The sequence below is a fragment of the Elephas maximus genome, chromosome 3 (assembly GCF_024166365.1).
Source record: "Elephas maximus indicus isolate mEleMax1 chromosome 3, mEleMax1 primary haplotype, whole genome shotgun sequence".
In the NCBI taxonomy this organism is placed as follows: Eukaryota; Metazoa; Chordata; class Mammalia; order Proboscidea; family Elephantidae; genus Elephas; species Elephas maximus.
Window position 1 is genome coordinate 35,717,268 of NC_064821.1, and position 19,056 is coordinate 35,736,323.

Consider the following 19,056-nt stretch of genomic DNA (forward strand, 5'->3'; position numbering starts at 1 on the left):
AAGCTCAGCTGCTAACCACCAGCCGCTACTTGGAAACCGTATGGGGGCAGATCTACTCTGTCCTGTAGGGTCGCTATGAGTTGGAATAGACTGGACGGCAGCAGGCTTGGTTTGTTTGATTTTGGTGGCATGGCAGTGAAGCTCTTGGCTGCTAACCAAAAAGGTTGGCAGTTGGAACCCACTAGCCGCTCCGTGGCAGAAAGATGTGACATTCTGCTTCCGTAAAGATTACAGCCTTGGAAACCCTATAGGGTGGTTCTATTCAGTCCTGTAGGGTCAGTATGAGTCGGAAGCAAGTGGATAGCAACGGGTTCGGTTTGGGGATTCCATTTTCACCCTCACCCAGTTCAGGATACGAATGCGAGGCCCTCACAGTTTGGGAAATGAGGCCCTCACCCAGTTCAGGATACGAATGCGAGGCTCTCACAGTTTGGAAAATGAGGCCTGAGCCCTGGGTCCTCGTTCTTGCAGGAACTGCATCGGACAGAGCTTCGCCATGGCTGAGATGCGCGTGGTGGTAGCGCTGACGCTATTGCGCTTCCGCCTGAGCGTGGACCGAACGCGCAAGGTGAGGCGGAAGCCAGAGCTCATTCTGCGCGCCGAGAACGGCATCTGGTTGAACGTGGAGCCACTGCCTCCACGGGCCTGAGCGCGGGCCCTTGGTACTGGGGACAGGCTGCGCCCAGAGAGACTCAAGCCCCGCCCCGAGGGCCCAGGCCCCACCCCCGGAGGACTGGGCTCCACCTTCGAGCAGCCTGATGGTGCAGGCCACTCTCCTGAAGGCAAAACTGCATTCCCTGAGGGCCTGGCCCTGCCTCTTGAGCGCACGGACCGTGCCTTTTGAAGTCCATGCTCTGCCCCTGGAGGACCAGGCTTCGCTTTTGAGAAGCCTGATGGTGCAAGCCATGCCCCTCAAGGCAAGACTTGTCTCTTGAGGGCCTGACCCGACCCCCTGAGTTCCAGTTCCTGTCCTCAGGAGTTTGAGAGACCAGGCTCGGCCCCGCCCCTCCGGCCCAGGCACCGTCCATCTCTTAGACGCTAGAAGCTAAGACCACGCCCCCACAGGTGTAGGGTCCCAGGTTCCGCTCATTGAGCCTTCCCAAGACCTAAGCCCCGCCTCTTGGATTCAAGCTCCGCCCCATGCCGACACCAGGCTTGCTTCCAAATTCAGGTCTTGGGAGCTGGATCAGAAAGTCAGAGCCCTGGCCCTGGACCTCACTTCCCTCCTACGATGGGCTGCCTCCCAGGGCTCAGTATGTTTGCTTCTGTTGTTCTTTTGTAAATACAGTCCCTTGCAAGCCCCTTCCTTCCTCCCTTGCTCAAGGGTCCTCCTCTGAGTGTTCTGAGTTTTGTAGAATAAAACAAGAGATGCGTCTAGCCAGACCAGACCCTTACCCCTCCTGTGAGGGGATCTGGGTCATGGGGAAGCAGTAGGGTGAAGCTGTAGGGTTGGAGTTTTAGAAGCTGTTTGTCTTTGGATATAAACTTGGGACAGTTCGTGCAATCATTTATTCCATCAACAGACCACATATTAGTTAAACGTCTCCTGGTACTGGCAGGCCTGCTGATGGGTCGCATGTGGAGTCTGGGAGAAGGAAGGGGACTCCAGGTTTGGGTCTGAGTACCTACAAGGATGGCACTGCTATGAACTTAGGTGGGGAACATTGAATGGAGTTAGTTGCTTTTTTGGGGGGGGGTGGGATCAGGATCTCAGTTTAGGCCAGAGGGTTTGGAGATGCCCCTGGGACTCCCACTTGGAGATGTCAAGTGGGCAGGTGAATGGGACAGGTCTGGAGCTCAGGAGGAATTCTGAGTTGGGGATGTGCATGTGGGATGCACAGTGTTTGTTGTTGTCAACCGCCACCAAGTCAGCTCTGACTCATGGCGACCCCATGTACAACAGAATGAAACGTTGCCCAGTCCTGCATCGTCAGGATCGTTGGTATGCTCGAGTCTATTGTGGCAGCCACTGTGTATTTTGAGTGCCTTCCACCCTGGGAGGTTCATCTTTCAGCACTGGAAGATACTGGACAACACTGGACAACATTCTGTTATAATCCATAGGGTTTTCATTGGCTGATTTTTGGAAGTAGATTGCCAGGCCTTTCTTCCTAGTCTTAGTCTGGAAGCTCTGCTGAAACCTGTCCACCATGGGTGACCCTGATAGTGTTTGAAATACTGGTGGCATAGCTTCCAACATCACAGCAACATGCAAATCACCACAGTGCAACAAATTGACAATATGTAAATGGTGTTTAAAGCCCCAAGACTGAATAGGGCTCCCAGGGGTGATGGAGGAGGGGTTTAAGGACTAAGCTCCAGGGTCTTCAAAGTTAGTATAACAAAATTTAGTGTATCGAGAGTGTTTCCTGTGTGGCCTTCCCATATAATCTCATTTCATCCTTACTCCGGTCTTCTGAAATGAGTACTGTTATTATTAGCCCATTGAACAGAGTTGGAAACTGAGGCTCGTGCATCAAGTGACTCACCCAGGATCCTACAAGAATGCCCTTACGCTGGGGCCTCAGTGGGGCCCTTAGTCCTTTTCTGCCCTGTTCCCCGGTCTTCTGGTCCTGGTTTGTGTTGCTAGCCTCCGTTTGCCTGGGACAGGGTGTCAGCAGGGGCTGGGGTGAGGTGGGGGGCGCCTAGGACAGGCGCCAAGGCCTGGGAGCAGGGTGATGCTGGAGGCGGCAGTAGCATCGGTCCTGGGGCGCCCCCTCGTGGGGTGTGCTGGGATCGTCGGCTGGGTTCTCAGAGTTGAGTCCAGCCCGAGGTTACCAGCCTGTTCCTACAGGACTCACCTGGCTCACGCTGCTGCCGCCTCTCCCAAAGCCCTGTCCTGTCGAGGGTCTCCAAGCGCGCATCAGTCGCCAAACACCCTCTGGGTCCCCTCGGTGCAACCCTGACGCCGAAACTAGCTTGGCCTTGGGATGCGATGTGTGTGGGTTCCAACCCCGGCTCTGCCTCGTCCTAGCAGTGGCTTTGGGCACGTGACTGCCCCTTTCTGAACCTCAGTTCCCTCTTCTTATGTGGATTTTACGGGATCATCATGCGTGTATGGCACATTGAGATTCCTTTACAAAAAGCTGTGATGGTGGACGGAGAGAGGGAGGAGGGAGGCGGGGGTGGGAGGGGGAGGAGCTAGTGTGTCCCACGGTTCCGCTGCACCTGCGTGTCCCAGCCCCCGGTGAGATCCCTTCCTAAACTGGTCTTGGCGCCCTCTGCTGGAGAGTTCTGACACAGCGAGCTCTAAGGGGTCTCGTCTCAGTTCACTTCGTTAGTGTGTGTGTGACTACGTGTATAGGAGCGTGTGCGATGTGTGAGTGTGTACGTGTTTACAGGACTGTGTGTATGTGTGTGTGTGCGTGTGCGCGTATGAGTGTGGCATGTGTATGTGAGTGCGTGTATGTGAGTGCCTGTGTGTGAGTGTGTTTATGCAAGTGTCTTGAGTGTGTTTATGTATGTGTTTGTCTGCATGCGCGTCAGTGTGTTACTGTGTATGACTGTGTGTGTGTGTGCAAGTTTGTGAATGTGTGACTGTGCAAGTTTGAGAGTGTGTGTGCGTGCGTGCATATGTGTATATGTATGTGCTTGTGGGTGTCTGTGTATGCACGTGTGAGTGTGTATTAAGGGGCGAGAAAGGGGGAGAACCCCTCTGGCTGAGTCACTTTATCAGTCCAGCATCAGACTGTGCTCATGTTCATCTTAGCAGCCGCTGTGGGAGCCCCTCCCCATTTCCTCCCTCACTGTTGCAGCACAGATAGAACAGCCCAGAGAAATAATGCCCTGGGAAGCAGCCCTGACCAATGACTGGTGGGTATTGGTGGCTCAACACCCCTTGCTCCCTCACCCTTGGGTGGGATGACTCTCAGGTGCGTACTCTCTGCTGCCACCCTGAGGTCCCCAATGAGACTGAACTCCAGTTGCCCATGGTGGGAACTTCCCTGATAGCACATCCTGTACTGGCTCCTTCCCTCCCTTCCCCACTGCCCTGCCATTGCTCCCTGTGATCACTTCTTGTCCTAGGGTCACCTCCAAATAAAATATTTGCATTCGAGTCCTTGCATTAGGCTCTGTTTGTGGGGTACACACACATGGCTCGCTCCTCCAATCCCCACAGGCCAATTTTATGCCCTTTTTAGTGAAGAGGAATGTGAGGCTCAGAGAGGGCAAATGACATGCCCAAGGCTACACAGCTGTCAAGTGGCAGAGCCCGGTCTCTGCTTAAGGATGTTTAGAGTCAGCAAGGACCCTGGTGTGTGTGCCAGAGGGACCTGGGTCTCCTGGCTGGTGTCCATGTCTTTGTCCTGTCATAAAATGACAACAATAATGGCAAACACACACTAGTGCTGCCCAGGTACCAGAGAGGGCTGTTATAAGCACTTTACACATTACCCTTTCTCTCTGTATATACAGCAGGCATACATATATGTATGTATACATGTATATATACATATGTATCAGAAAGTAGTGTGTGTTCAAGAACCCATGGTACTGAAGGAAGAAGTCCAAACTGCACTGAAGGCATTGGTGAAAAACAAGGGCCCAGGAATTGATGGAATACCAACTGAGATGTTTCAACAAATGGATGCAGCGCTGCAGGTGCTCACCTGTCTATGTCAAGAAATTTGGAAGACAGCTACCTGGCCAGATGACTGGAAGAGACCCATATTTGTACCCATTCCAAAGAAAGGTGATCCAACAGAAGGCAGAAATTATGGAACAATATTATTAATATCACATGCAAGTAAAATTTGCTGAAGATCATTCAAAAGCGATTGCAGCAGTACATTGACAGGGAGTGATCAGAAATTCAAGCCGGATTCAGAAAAGGATGTGGAACCAGGGATATCATTGCTGATGTCAGATAGATCTGTGTTTTATTTTATTTACCTGTGTTTTATTGACTATGCAAAGGCGTTCGACTGTGAGGATCATAACAAAGTATGGATAACGTTGTGAAGAATGGGAATTCCAGAGCACTTAATTGTGCTCCTGCAGAGCCTATATATAGACCAAGATGCGGTCGTTTGAAGAGAACAAGAGGATACTGCGTGTTTTCAGATTAGGAAAGGTGTGCGTCAGGGTTGTATCCTTTCACCATACTTATTCAGTCTGTAAGCTTAGCAGATAATCCGAGAAGCTGTCCTATATGAAGAAGAATGTAACATCAGGATTGGAGGAAGACTCATTAACAGATGACTTGCAGATGACACAACCTTGCTTGCTGAGAACGAAGAGGAGTTGAAGCACTTACTGATGAAGATCAAAGACTACAGCCTTCAGTATGGATTGCACCTCAACATAAAACAAAAGTCCTCACAAGTGGACCAACAAGTAATGTCATGACAAACGAAGAAAATATTGAAATTGTCAAGGATTTCATTTTACTTGGATTCACAATCAATGTCTACGGAGGCAGCAGCCAAGAAATCAAATGTCATATTGCATTGGGCAAATATGCTGCAAAAAATCTCCTTAAAACATTAAAAAGCAAAGATGTCACTTTGAGGTCTAAGACACTCTTGACCCAAGCGATGATATTTTCAATCGCCTCATAGGCATGGGAAAGTCGGACAATGAATAAGGAAGGCTAAAAAATTGATGCCTTTGAACTATGGTGTTGTTGAAGAATATTGAATATACCACGGGCTGCCAGAAGAACGAACAAATCTGACTTGGAAGAAGTACAGCCAGAATGCTCCTCAGAAGCAAGGATGGTGAGGCTTACTTGCTTTAGACATATTATCAGGAGAGACCAGTCCCTGGAGAAGGACGTGCCTGATAAAGTAGAGGGTCAGTGAAAAAGAGACAGACCCTTAATGAGGTGGATTGACACAGTGGCTGCAACAATGGGCTCAAACAGCAACGATTGTGAGGATGGTGCAGGACTGGGTAGCATTTCATTCCATTGTTCATAGGGCTGCTAGGAGTCAGAACTGGCTCGATGGCACCTAACAACAACACGTGTAGGTATATATGTATATACATGTATATGTATATATGTATGTATGTATGTATATGTATGGAGTGGTTGGTGTGAACAGTTAATGTGTTCGATTGCTAACCAAAACATTGGAAGTTTGAGTCCACCCAAAGGCACCTTGGAAGAAAGGCCTGGCAATCTACTTCTGAAAAATCAGTCATTGAAAACCCTCTGGAGCACAGTTCTCCTCTGACACACATGGGGTTGCCATGAGTTGGAGTTGACTCAGTGGCAACTGGTTTGATTTTTGGTCTTTATAAAAGCATATGGAAACCCTGGTAGCATAGTGGTTAAGAGCTACGGCTGCTAACCAAAAGGTCTGCAGTTCGAATCTACCAGGCGCTCCTTTGGAAACCATATGGGGCAGGTCTACCCTGTCCTATAAGGTTGCTATGCGTCGGAACCAACTTGACGACGACGGGTTTTGATATAAAAGCATATATAAATTATATATAAGGATATATAAAATTTATGTTTTGGGTTTTTATATAAAATTTAGGTACCTAAAACTTTATATACATATATATATAGGTACAGGCAGTCCCCAGATTACGAACAAGTTCTCTTCCTAAATCTGTCTTTGAGTCAAATTTGTACGTAAGTCAGGACAGTTAGACATGGTTTGCATCTAATGTCAGTTAGTCAAATGTTTGTCTTAGTATATAGTGTACCTTTCTATGCATAAAAAACATCAAAGAAATTCCTGCAGGTACACTAAAACATCTTTAACATAATAAAAAAAGTAAAAAAAAAAACCCACTGCCACTGAGTAGATTCTGACTCATAGTAACCCTACAGGACAGAGTAGAACTGCCCCATAGGGTTTCCAAGGAGTGGTTGGTGGATTCAAACTGCCGACCATTTGGTTAGCAGCTAGCTCTTAGCCACTGTGTCACCAGGGCTCTGCCTATATATATATATATATGTATATATATATATGCATATACATACCCACACACATATGTATATGCTGCTTTTAGGTGCCATCAAGTCAGTTCCAACTCACAGTGACCCCATGTACAACAGAATGAAACACTGCCCGGTCCTGTGCCATCTTCACAATCGTTGTTATGCTTGAGCTCATTGTTGCAGCCACTGTGTCAGTCCATCCTGTTGAGGGTCTTCCTCTTTTTCGCTGACCCTCTAATTTACCAAGCATGATGTCCTCCTCAAGGGACATACACACACACACACACGTATATGTATAGAGAGAATTATTTTAAGGAATTGGCTCATGAGATTGTGGGAGCTGGCAAGTCTGAAATCCATAGGGCAGCCTGGCAGTCTGGAAACTTCAGCTGGATTTCTATGTTACAGTCTTGAGGCAGAATTTCTTCTTCTCTGGGAAACCTCAGTTTTTGCTCTTAAAGCCTTCTACTGATCAGATGGGGTCCACCCACATGCTTGACGGTCGTCTCCTTTGTTTAAATTCAACCAACTGTAGATATTAACCACATCTACAAAATACTTTCACAGTGGCACCCAGATTGTTGTTGTTGTCGAGCCAGTTCTGACTCGTGGTGACCCCATGTACAATAGAATGAAACACTGCCTGGTCCTGCGCCATCCTCACAATCGTTGCTATGTTTGAGCCCATTGTTGCAGCCATTGTGTCAATCCATCTTATTAAGGGTCTTCTTCTTTTTCGCTGACCCTCTATTTTACCAAGATGATGTCCTTCTCTAGGAAATGGCCCCTCCTGATAACATGTCCAGAGTACGTGAGATGAAGTCTTGCCATCCTTGCTTCTAAGGAGCATTCTGGCTGTACTTCTTCCAAGTCAGATTTGTTCGTTCTTCTGACAGTCCATGGTATAGTCAATATTTTTCACCAACGCCATAATTCAAAGTTATCAGTTCTTCTTCAGTCTTCCTTAATCATTGTCCAGCTCTCACATACATATGAGGCGACTGAAAACACCGTGGCTTGGGCCAGGGGCACCTTAGTCCTTAAAGTGGCACCTAGATTAGTGTTTGATTTAATAACTGGGAGCCCTGGTGGCGCCGTGCTTAAGCACTGGCCTGCTAACTGAAAGTCTGGTGGTTCTAGCCCACCAGCTGCTCCAAGGGAGAAAGATTTAACAGTCTGTTCCCATAAAGATTTACAGCCTTGGAAACCCTGTACCATAGTTCTACTCTGCCCTGTAGGGTTGCTATGAGTCAGGATTGAGTTGATGGCAATGAGTTTGGTTTTTCTTTGGTTTCGATGGCTTTGCCAAGTTGACATATAAAACTGACCATCATAACCTCTTAATGGGAAGAGTACCAAAGAGTTAAAAAGAGTTCTGGCAGTGTAATGGTTAAGTGCTTGGCTGCTAATCGAAAAGTTGGTGGTTGGAACCCATTCAGTGGCCCCGTGGGAGAAAGACCTGGCGATCTGCTCCTACGAAGATTACAGTCGAGAAAACCCTATCACATGGGGTCACTATGAGTAAGAATTGACTCAACAGCACCCAGCATTGAAGAGTTTGCTGGCATCTTTAATTTACCATATGCAGAGGGGAGGGGGGCAAATGGCCTGTTTTTATGACACTCCACTTCCTAGGGCCCCCTCTGTAGTCTCCTGCTGTGGCTTGGGGTGGTCAGGGTAGTTTTTGTGAATGGTTTTCACTCAATAAACTCAGCGAGAGAGAGAGACAAAGGCAGAGGGGCAGAGAGAAAGACGGAGACAGAGAGGCAGAGAAAAAGACAGAGTCAGAGAGAAATACAGACAGACAGAAAGACAGAGAGAGAGAGAGGCAGAGTGAGACAGAGAGAGAGAGAGGGAGAGAATAAACAAGTAATCGCTCACAAAGACACTCCTTGTGGTGGTCCCTATCTGCTGCGCATCGTCTGACTTCTCCGGAACCCTCCTCCAGGCTTTCCACCTCCCAGCCTCCACTGGATCTCCTGCCACTGGCCCAGGAGCCTGGCCACCCACCTGGTGATCTGCTCTTCCCTGGCTCCCAGGATCTGTTGGGTTTCGAGTCCTTAATTGTGTCTAGTAAAACTTCCCCACCCACCTCCACCTGAGTATGGGGCCAGATTTCATCACCCTGTGGATTCTGGCCAGCCGGTTCATGTTCTCTCATTGTCCCTGCTGCAGCCACCCCATTTCCCCAGTGATCTTAGCACATTCAGGATGGGAGCAAGACCAGACATGTTCTCTGCTGGGCCCTTACACGGCAATGTGGCATCCAGCAAGGGATCCTTATACCCGGCCCCTCCTCCACGTCTTTCAGATTTTTGCTCAAATGCCATCTCCTCCAGGAAGCCCTCCCTGATCAACTCTGCTCAGAACAGCCCCTTGGTTACTGCCTAGCATGTTTTGATCACCACTGCCATCTGTTGTTGTTAGTTGCGGTAGGGTAGATTCTGACTCATGGTAACCCTACATATGTCAGAGTAGGACTATGCTCCATAAGGTTCTCAACGCTGATTTTTCAGACGTTGATTGCCAGGCGTTTCTTCTGAGTGTCTCTGGGTGGGTTCAAACCACCAATCTTTCGGTTAGAAGTTGAGTGCTTAACCATTTGCACCACCCAGGGACTTCCCGCCACCATCTGACTTGGTCTTATTTCCTGTTGGTTTCCCCTCTCTTGGATCAGGTGGCAGAAGGAGAGAAAGGAGCCCGTGTGGGAGGTGGGACTTTCCTGTCTGAGCCTGAGGAGGCTGGAAATTCCCCAAGGGTTTCTCATCCATAAAGGAATGTCTGAGCTGCCACCAAATCACACATGCCTGACTCATGTAATCTTCCCCAGGGAGTATTAGAAGGAAGGGGCCCACACGTGGGAAACTCTAGGGGCTGCACTCTCCCCACCCCGGGGTGGGGTGGGACCTTGTCTGTCTTGTGCATCCTGTGTCTCGGGTCCAGCACCGTGCTCTGCACAGACTGAGCGCTCAGGCAACGTTTGTTGTTGAGGAATGAACTCCCTGGGGGTATAAATTCATCTCTCCATTTCACTGTGGAGGACAGGAGTCTCAGAGAGGGCAAGCAAGGTCACACAGCTGGTGACCGGTGAAATCCAGACATGAACTCATTTCTGCTGAATCCAAGTCCAGAGCTTGTTCCTTCCCGACGGCTGAGGGATGGACAGGTGGAAGTTCAGATGGTGGGCAGCCTGCCAGCTTGTCCCGGAGAGACCCATGGCTGATTCCTGAAGGGATGAATTCACAGGGGCACAAATGACAACTTTCTCATCTGTTTTGTGCCTCCACTGTGCCAAATCCTTTTTTCTCTTAAAACTGCATTTTTTTTACTGCAGTGAAAATATACACAACAAAACACACCAATTTGACAGTTTTTACACGTACAGCTCATTCTTCAAGTTGTGCAGTCATTCTCAATATCTTTTTCCAAATCACTCCACCACCAGTAACAGAAACTCAGTGCCCTCTAAGCAAAGGTTCCCCCTTTCTCCCTCCCTCCCACTCTTGGTAACAGCTAATAAACTTGGGTTTCTATCCATTTGCCTATATCACGTAAGTGAGATCATACCATATTCATCCTTTTGTGACTGACTTCTCTCACTCAGCACGATGTTTTCAAGGTTCATCCGTGTTGTGGTATGCATCAGGACATCACTTATTTTATGGCTGAGTAATATTCCATTGTGTGTATAGACCACATTGTATTTATCCATTCATCTGTCAACGGACATTTTGATGGTTTCCACCTTTAGGTTTTTATGAAAAATGCTACAATGAACAGTGGTGCACTGGTTTAAAGTTACATTTTAATGATAAAAATTATACTTGATGTGAAAAACAAAGCCATAGAGACATGTAAAAAGTTAAAAGGGCCTTTACTCCAATTCTACTTCCCCAAATTCCAGTTGTGCCATGTGGATTCTTCTGGATCTTTTTTAAATGCATATACAAGTGTGTGCACACGGACACACACACACACTCATAAGTTTTATATATAGATGTAATTCATCACATGTCACTTGGAAATGGACTTTTACCTGCACTGTCTGCCTTGCAACCCTCTATGAAGTTTTACCACCCATTTTACAGAGGAGAAGACTGAGGCTCAGAGGGGTGCCGGGCTGTGCCTGAGGCTGATCACTCACAGAGCCATGACCATGGCTGTTTGGACACACATGCCCACTGCCCCACTCTGGGTGTGTGTGTGGGGAGCACAGCCCCTGGAGAAGAGCCAGCCTTAGTTTCCCACGTGTGAACCTCTTCTCTCCAACACTTCCTGGGGAATACTCCATGATTCAGACATGTGTGATTTGGTGGCGGTTCAGACGTTTCTTGACTGATAAGAAACCCTTGAGGAGGTTCCAGCCTCCTTGGGCTCAGACAGGAAAGTCTCCACCTCCCACATGGCCTCCCTTCTCTCCTTCTGCTACCTGATTGAGGAGGCTGGAGCCCCAGCCCAGGCACCTTGCCCTTGCCATGGTGTGCTGGGGTTTGGGTTCTTGATCCTGATGAAGGAATTTTCAATACCTGCAACTAGCTTGAATGTTGGGCCACATTTTATCACCTTGACTGGTTCTCCAAGGAAGGCATGGTGTTTTCTGTTGCCTCATATGCATGTAAAAGCTCTGCAGTGAATAAGAAGATCAAAGAATTGATGCCTTTGAATTACGGTGTTGGTGAAAAATACTGAATATACCATGGACTGCCAAAAGAACAAAGATATCTATCTTGGAAGAAGTACAGCCAAAATGGTCCTTAGAAACAAGTATGATGAGCCTTTGTCCCACCTGCTTTGGACATGTTATCAGGAGGGATCAGTCCCTGGAGAGGGACATCATGCGTGGTAAAGTAGAGGATCAGCAAAAAAGAGGAAGATCCTCAACGAGATGGATTGACATAGTGGCTGCAACAATGGGCTCAAACATAACAACAATTGTGAGCATAGCTCATGACCGGGCAGTGTTTCGTTCTTGTAGTACATAGGGTCACTATGAGTTGGAACCAACTCAACGGCACCTAAAACAACAACATGTCTGCAGTGAGCATTGTGCTCCTTTAAAGAATTATCTATGTGGGATCAAATTGACAACAGAGTATAATCAATGCCACTGAATTGTGTGTGGAGAAATTGTTGAAATGGTGTATTTTTTGTTGTGTGTATTTTTACCAAAAAAAAAAAAAAAAAATTTAGTGTTTTAAAACACCAACCATTTTATTATCTTTGATGATTCTCTGTGTGGACTGGGCCCAGGAGGATGGTTCTTCTGCACTCCTTGATCTTGTCCAGGCTGTAGTCATCTGGAGGCTCAACTGGGCTGGAACATTCAAAGCAGCTCCCTCACCTGGCTGGCAGGTGATACTAGCTGGGACATCAGCAGCTGTTGATCAGAGTACTCCACGAAGCCTCTCAGTGTGGCTTGGGCTTCCTTCTACCACGGTGGCTGGGTTGTGAGGGGAAGTGTCTCAAGAACAAACCCTCGAAGGGAGGTGAAGTGGAATCTGCCAACTCTCTTCAAGGCCCGTAACTGACTGATGTGGCACCACTTCCACCAAATCCTATTGGTTAAGCAGTCACAGGCCAGCTCATGTCCAAGGGGGGGGGGGGAATAAACTTCATCTCTTGATGGAAACAAAAACAAACAAAAAACTATTGCCATTGGCTGTGGGGACTCGGGGAACATCTAGCTCAATTGGCATAACATAGTTTATAGGGAAAATGTTCTGCATTCTACTTCAGTGAGTAGCACCTGGGGTCTTAAAAGCCTGTGAGCGGCCATCTATGATACTCCACTGGTCTCACCCCTTCAGGAGCAAGGAAGAATGGATAAAACTAAAGATACAAGGGAAAGATTAGTCCAAAGGATGAATGGACCATCTCTACCATGGCCTCCACCAGACTGTGTCCAGTAAAACTAGGTAGTGCCCAGCTACCTCCATTGACTGCTCTGGTGGGGGTCACATTAGAAGGTCCCGGACAGAGCTGGAGAAAAATGAAGAACAAAATTGTAACTCAAAAAGAAAGACCAGAAGGCAGGCCAAATGGCAGAGTAGTCAGATGCTTCTGGTGGTCCTCTTACAACAAAGACCCGAAAAAACAAGTGAATCAATTATATATATGACAAGCTAGGAATGTTGAGCATCAAAGGCAAAGTTAAGAAATTGGACTGAGTGATGGCAGAGGGAGAGACAGTGCAGAAGCAACAAGGAGTTGCTGAGTTGGCGGAGCACCTCAGCCCTGACTCCCTGGCGCAACAGTGGCAGGGCTGGTGGTAGTGTTCAGGGATATGGCTGCTTCAGCAAAAGAAGGCAAGTAAAGAAGCACATCCCTGATCCCCTGGCGTGACCACAAAGGGGCTGGCAGTGGCATTTAGGAAGCAGCTCCTTCAGCGAAAGAAGGCAAGCAAAGTGGCGCAGTCCTGACCCCCTGACATGACCGCGGCAGGGACTGAGCCAGAGCACATAATCTACACACGCCTCCAGAATATGAGATAAAACAGTGCTCTCAGCACAAGATAAGTGATTTTGTCTAATTTACCGTTTGGATCTAATAGCTCCTCCTTTTGAAAGAACTCTCTCCTATTTATCTGGTCCCTCCTCCCTCTGCCCCAGCCAGCTTCATTAATAGTTGATTTCCCTGGGCCTGATATAGGTTCTGCTGTGCTTTCTGAGCCATTCTGTTGGCCTTGGAAAAGGAACAAATTAACAAATGGGGAAAAATACTCTGCTGACTCCTGTAATCTGGAAACTCAGAGCAGAAGTGGCTCCAGTCCAGGCACAAGTAGTCCACAGACTGTCTTTCACACTTGCATGGATCCAGGTGGCCACATTATAGCAGATAGGATCTGGCGGTTATATTGCAAGGGCAAATCTGTTTGAGGTCTGACAGTAACTGTTTCAGCTGTGTGGTGAAGGGGCCGTTTCTGATGTTTGATACCACTGTGCCTATTAAACAGAGCCCTCACCTACCCACAGCAGGGGCCTGAGGACTGATGGCTCACTCACACTACCTAGCCACCTGTGACAGGGGTCCAAGCGTAAGTGGTGCCTACCAGTCCTTACAGTTAAAAGCACTGGGTGCCTATGGTATGACTGCAGAGCCCACCCACCAGAGCACTATAGAGAACAGGGACTTGCCTTCCTCACAGACACTTGGGGGAAGGTTGTCAGCCCCCTGCATTCCTCAGAGTGTGTCCCCCTACTTCTACCAGAAACCTGTGCATACATCAATCACCATTGTGCCTCTAAGATCGTAGGCGAGAGCCTGCACCGCACACTAGGTGACCGACTACCTGAACACCTGGGCTGAATCTATACAAGAATAGTGAATCCTAGGCTTATATACCTGGTAGCAGTTCTAGCCATCTGGTGACAGGACATTAGTGCTTCAAAGGCTCCAATAATCAAGTTAGCTCACTCTGGCACCCTATTTGGGTATATATAAACAAAACAAAACAAGAAACTAGAACACATTGAGCAAACATAAAATAAATTAATACAATAACTTACAGATGGTTCAGAGACAACAGTCACTATCAAATCACATAAGAAGGAGACTCTGATTGCTTCAACAAACTCCCAAAACAAAGAATCAAGGAATCTTCTGGACAAAGATACATTCCTGGAATTACCAGATGTATAACACAAATGATTAACATACAGGACTCTTCAAGACATCAGGAAGGAGATCAGGCAAAATGCAGAACAAGCCAAGGAGCACACAGATAAAGCAGTCAAGGAAATCAAGAAGATTATTCTAGAACATAACAAAAAATTTAATAGGCTGCAAGAATCCAAGAGAGACAGCAATCAGAAATTCAGAAGATTAACGATAAAATTTCAGAATTAGACAACTCAGTAGAAAGTCAGCAGAGGAAAGTTGAGGAAATTGAAGTCAGAATTAGCGAGATTGAAGGTAAAACACTTGGCAACAATATATTTGAAGAAAAATCAGATAAAAGAATTAAAAAAATTTTTGAAGAAACCCTAAGAATCATATGGGACTGTATCAAGAGAAATAACCTATGAGTGATTGGAGTACCAGAACAGGGAGGGATAACAGAAAATACAGAGAGAATTGTTGAAGATTTGTTGGCAGAAAATGTTCCTGACATCATGAAGGATGCGAGGATATCTATCCAATATGCTCATCAAACCCCAGACAAGGTAGATCCCAAAAGAAAGTCACCAAGACATATTATAATCAAACTTGCCAAGACCAAAGATAAAGAGAAAATTTTAAGAGCGGCTAGGGATAAACGAAAAGTCACCTACAAAGGAGAGTCAATAAGAATAAGCTCGGACTACTCGGCAGAAACCATGCAGGCAAGAAGGCAATGGGATGACATATATAAAGCATTGAAGGAGAAAAAGTGCCAGCCAAGAATCATATATCCAGCAATACTGTCTCTCAAATATGAAAATGAAATTAGGACACTTCCAGATGAACAGAAGTTTCGGGACTTTGCAAAACCAAACAAAAAATTGCAAGAAATAGTAAAGGGAATTCTCTGGTTAGAAAATCAATAATATCAGATATCAACCCAACACTAGAACACAGGACAGAGCAATCAGATATCAACCCAGACAGGGAAATCACACACACACAAAAAAACCCCACTAAAAACAGGGAATCAGCAATGTCATTGTGTAAAAGATGACAGCAGTAAATCAATAAAGAGGGACTAAATAAAATAGTCATAGATCTTTCACATGGAGAGGAAATCAAGGTGATATAGGGAGTTAAAAGTTAGGTTTAAACTCAGAAAAATAGGGGTAAATATTAACATAACCACAAATGAGACTAACAATCCTACACATCAAAATCTAATATAAGAAAAACATAAACACTCAGCAAAAACAAAATCAACAACAATGAAAAAGAGGAAGAGACAATCTATAAAGAAAAGCTACTTGACACAAAAAATTAAGTGGAAAAAAGAAACTGTCAACAACACACAAAAAAAGACATCAAAATGACAGCACTAAACTCATACCTATCTATAATCATGCTGAATGTAAATGGACTAAATGCACCAATAAAGAGACAGAGAGTTGCAGAATGGATAAAGAAAATATGATCTGTCTATATGCTGCCTACAAGAGACACACCTTTAGACTTAAAGACACAAACAAACTCAAACTCAAATGATGGAAAAAAATATATCAAACAAACAACAATGAAAAAACAGCAGGGGTGGCTATACTAATTTCTGACAAAACAGACTTCAAACTTAAATCTACCACAAAGGATAAGGAAGGACACTATGTGTTGATTAAAAGGACAATATACCAGGAGGATATAACCATATTAAATATTTATGCACCCAATGACAGGGCTTCGAGATACATAAAACAAACTCTAACAGTGTTGAAAAGTGAGATAGACAGCTCCACATTAATAGGAGACTTCAACACACCACTTTCAGTGAAGGACAGAACGTCCAGAAAGACGCTCAGTAAAGACACGGAAGAGCTAAATGCCTCAACCAACTTGACCTCATAGACATATACAAAACACCCCGCCCAACAGCATCCAAGTATATTTTCTTTTCCAACACACATGGAACATTCTCTAGAATAGACCATGTATTAGACCATAAAGCAAGCCTTAACAGAATCCAAAACATTGAAATATTACAAAGCATCTTCTCTGACCACAAAGCCATAAAACTAGAAGTCAGTAACAGAAAAATCAGAGAAAAGAAATCAAACATATGGAAACTGAACACTTTGCTCAAAAACGATTGGATTATAGAAGCAATTAAGGATGGAATAAAGAAATTCATAGAATCCAATGAGAATGAAAACAATTTCTATCAGAATCTTTGGGACACAGCTAAAACAGTGCTCAGAGCTCAATTTATAGCAATAAACTCACACATCCAAAAAGAAGAGCCAAGATCAAATAATTATGCCTACAACTTGAGCAAATAGAAAGAGAGCAACAAAAGAAACCCTCAGGCATCAGAAGAACGCAAATAATAAAAATTAGAGCAGAATTAAATGAGATAGAGAACAAAAAAAAAATTGAAAGAGTTAAGAAGACCAAAAGCTGGTTCTTTGAAAAGATTAACAAAATCGATAAACCATTGGCTAGGCTGACGAAAGAAAAGCAGGAGATGAAGCAAATAACCTGAATAAGAAATGAGATGGGTGATATCATAACAGACCCAACTGAAATTAAAAGAATCGTAACAGAATACTATGAAAAATTGTACTTTTACAAATTTGAAAACCTAGAGGAAATGGACAAATTTCCAGAAACACACTACCTACCTAAACGAACACAAACAGAGGTAGAACAACTAAATAAACCCATAACAAGAGAAGAGATTGAAAAGGTAATCAAAAAACTCCCAACAAAGAAAAGACCTGGCCCTGAAGGCTTCACTGGAGAGTTCAAACCTTCAGAGAAGAGTTAACACCACTACTACTGAAGGTATTTCAGAGTGTAGAAAAGGATGGAATACTCCCAAACTCATTCTATGAAGCCAGCATAACGCTGATACCAAAACCAAGTAAAGACACCATAAAAAAAGAAAATTACAGACCAATATCCCTCATGAACTTAGATGCAAAAATCCTCAACAAAATTCTAGCCAATAGAATTCAACAACTTATCAAAAAAATTATTCACCACAACCAAGTGGGATTCATCCCAGGTATGCAAGGATGGTTCAGCATTAGAAAAACAATCAATGTAATCCATTGCATAAATAAAACAAAAGACAAGAACCACATGATCTTACCAATTGATGCAGAAAGGGCATTTGACAAAAACTCTCAGCGAAATAGGAATAGAAGGAAAATTCCTTGACATTATAAAGGGCGTTTATACAAAGTCGATAGCCAACATCATCGTAAATGGAGAGAGCCTGAAAGCATTCTCCTTGAGAATGGGAACCAGACAAGGATGCCTTTTATCACCACTTTTATTTAACATTGTGCTAGAGGTCCTAGCCAGAGGAATTAGGCTAGATAAAGAAATAAAGGGCATCCAGATTGGCAAAGAAGAAGTAAAGGTATCTCTGTTTGCAGATGACATGATCTTATATACAGAAAAACCTAAAGAAAGAATCCTCAAGAAAACTACTGAAACTGGTAGAAGAGTTTAGCAGAATATCAGGATACAAGGTAAACATGCATAAATCAGTTGGATTCCTCTACACCAACAAAGGAAATCACAAAATCAATACAATTTACAATAGCCCTTAAGAAGATAAAATACTCAGGAATAATCTAAACAGAGATGTAAAAGACCTGTACAAAGAAAACTATAAGACACTACTGCAAGAAACCAAAAGAGACCTACATAAGTGGAAAAACGTACGTTGCTCGTGGATAGGAATACTCAAAACCACAAACAAACAAACAAACAAACAAACAAACAAACATAAACCCACTGCTGTTGAGTCGATTCCGGCTCATAGGGACCCTATAGGACAGAGTAGAACTGCCCCATAGAGTTTCCAAGGAGCACCTGGCGGATTCAAACTGCCGACCTTTTGATTAGCAGCCATAGCACTTAGCCACTAAGCCATGAGGGTTTCCAGGAATACTCAACATTGTAAAAATGTCTATTCTACCCAGAGCAATCCATGTATATAATGCAATCCTGATCCAAATACCAGTGACGTTTTTTAATGAGATGGAGAAACAAATCACCAACTTCATGTGGAAGGGAAAAGAGGCCCTGGAGAAGTAAAGCATTACTGAAAAAGAATAACGAAGTGGGAGGCCTCACACTACCTGATTTTAGAACCTATTATACCGCCACAGTAGTCAAAACAGCCTGGTACTGGTACAACAACGGATACATAGACCAATGAAACAGAATTGAGAATCCAGACATAAATCCATCCACAAATGAGCAGCTGATATTTGACAAAGGCCCAAAGTCTGTTAAATGGGAAAAGACAGTCTCTTTAACAAATGGTGCTGACAGAACTGGACATCTATCAACAAAAAAATGAAACAAGACCCATACCTCACACCATGCACAAAAACCAACTCAAAATGGATCAAAGACCTAAATAGAAAATCTAAAATGATAAAGATCATGGAAGAAAAAATAGGGATAACACTAGGAGCCCTAATACATGGCATAAACAGTATACAAAACATTACTAACAATGTACAAACACCAGAAGAGAAATTAGATAA

The 19,056-nt window shown here is 45.0% G+C and overlaps 1 protein-coding gene across 12 annotated transcripts in view; it reads left to right on the forward strand.

Moving 5' to 3' along the window:
• Positions 1–19,056, forward strand: part of LOC126072303 (ultra-long-chain fatty acid omega-hydroxylase) — a 97,673-nt gene that overhangs the window by 74,379 nt on the left and 4,238 nt on the right. For 11 of the 12 annotated variants that reach the window (XM_049877256.1, XM_049877253.1, XM_049877255.1 and 8 more), the window contains one exon: positions 472–3,104. In XM_049877256.1, coding sequence (XP_049733213.1) covers positions 472–649 — 178 coding nt within the window. In that variant the 3' untranslated portion in view covers positions 650–3,104. Of the gene's footprint in view, positions 1–471; positions 3,105–19,056 lie in introns of those variants that run through there. The other variant, XM_049877263.1, reaches the window with a different exon arrangement.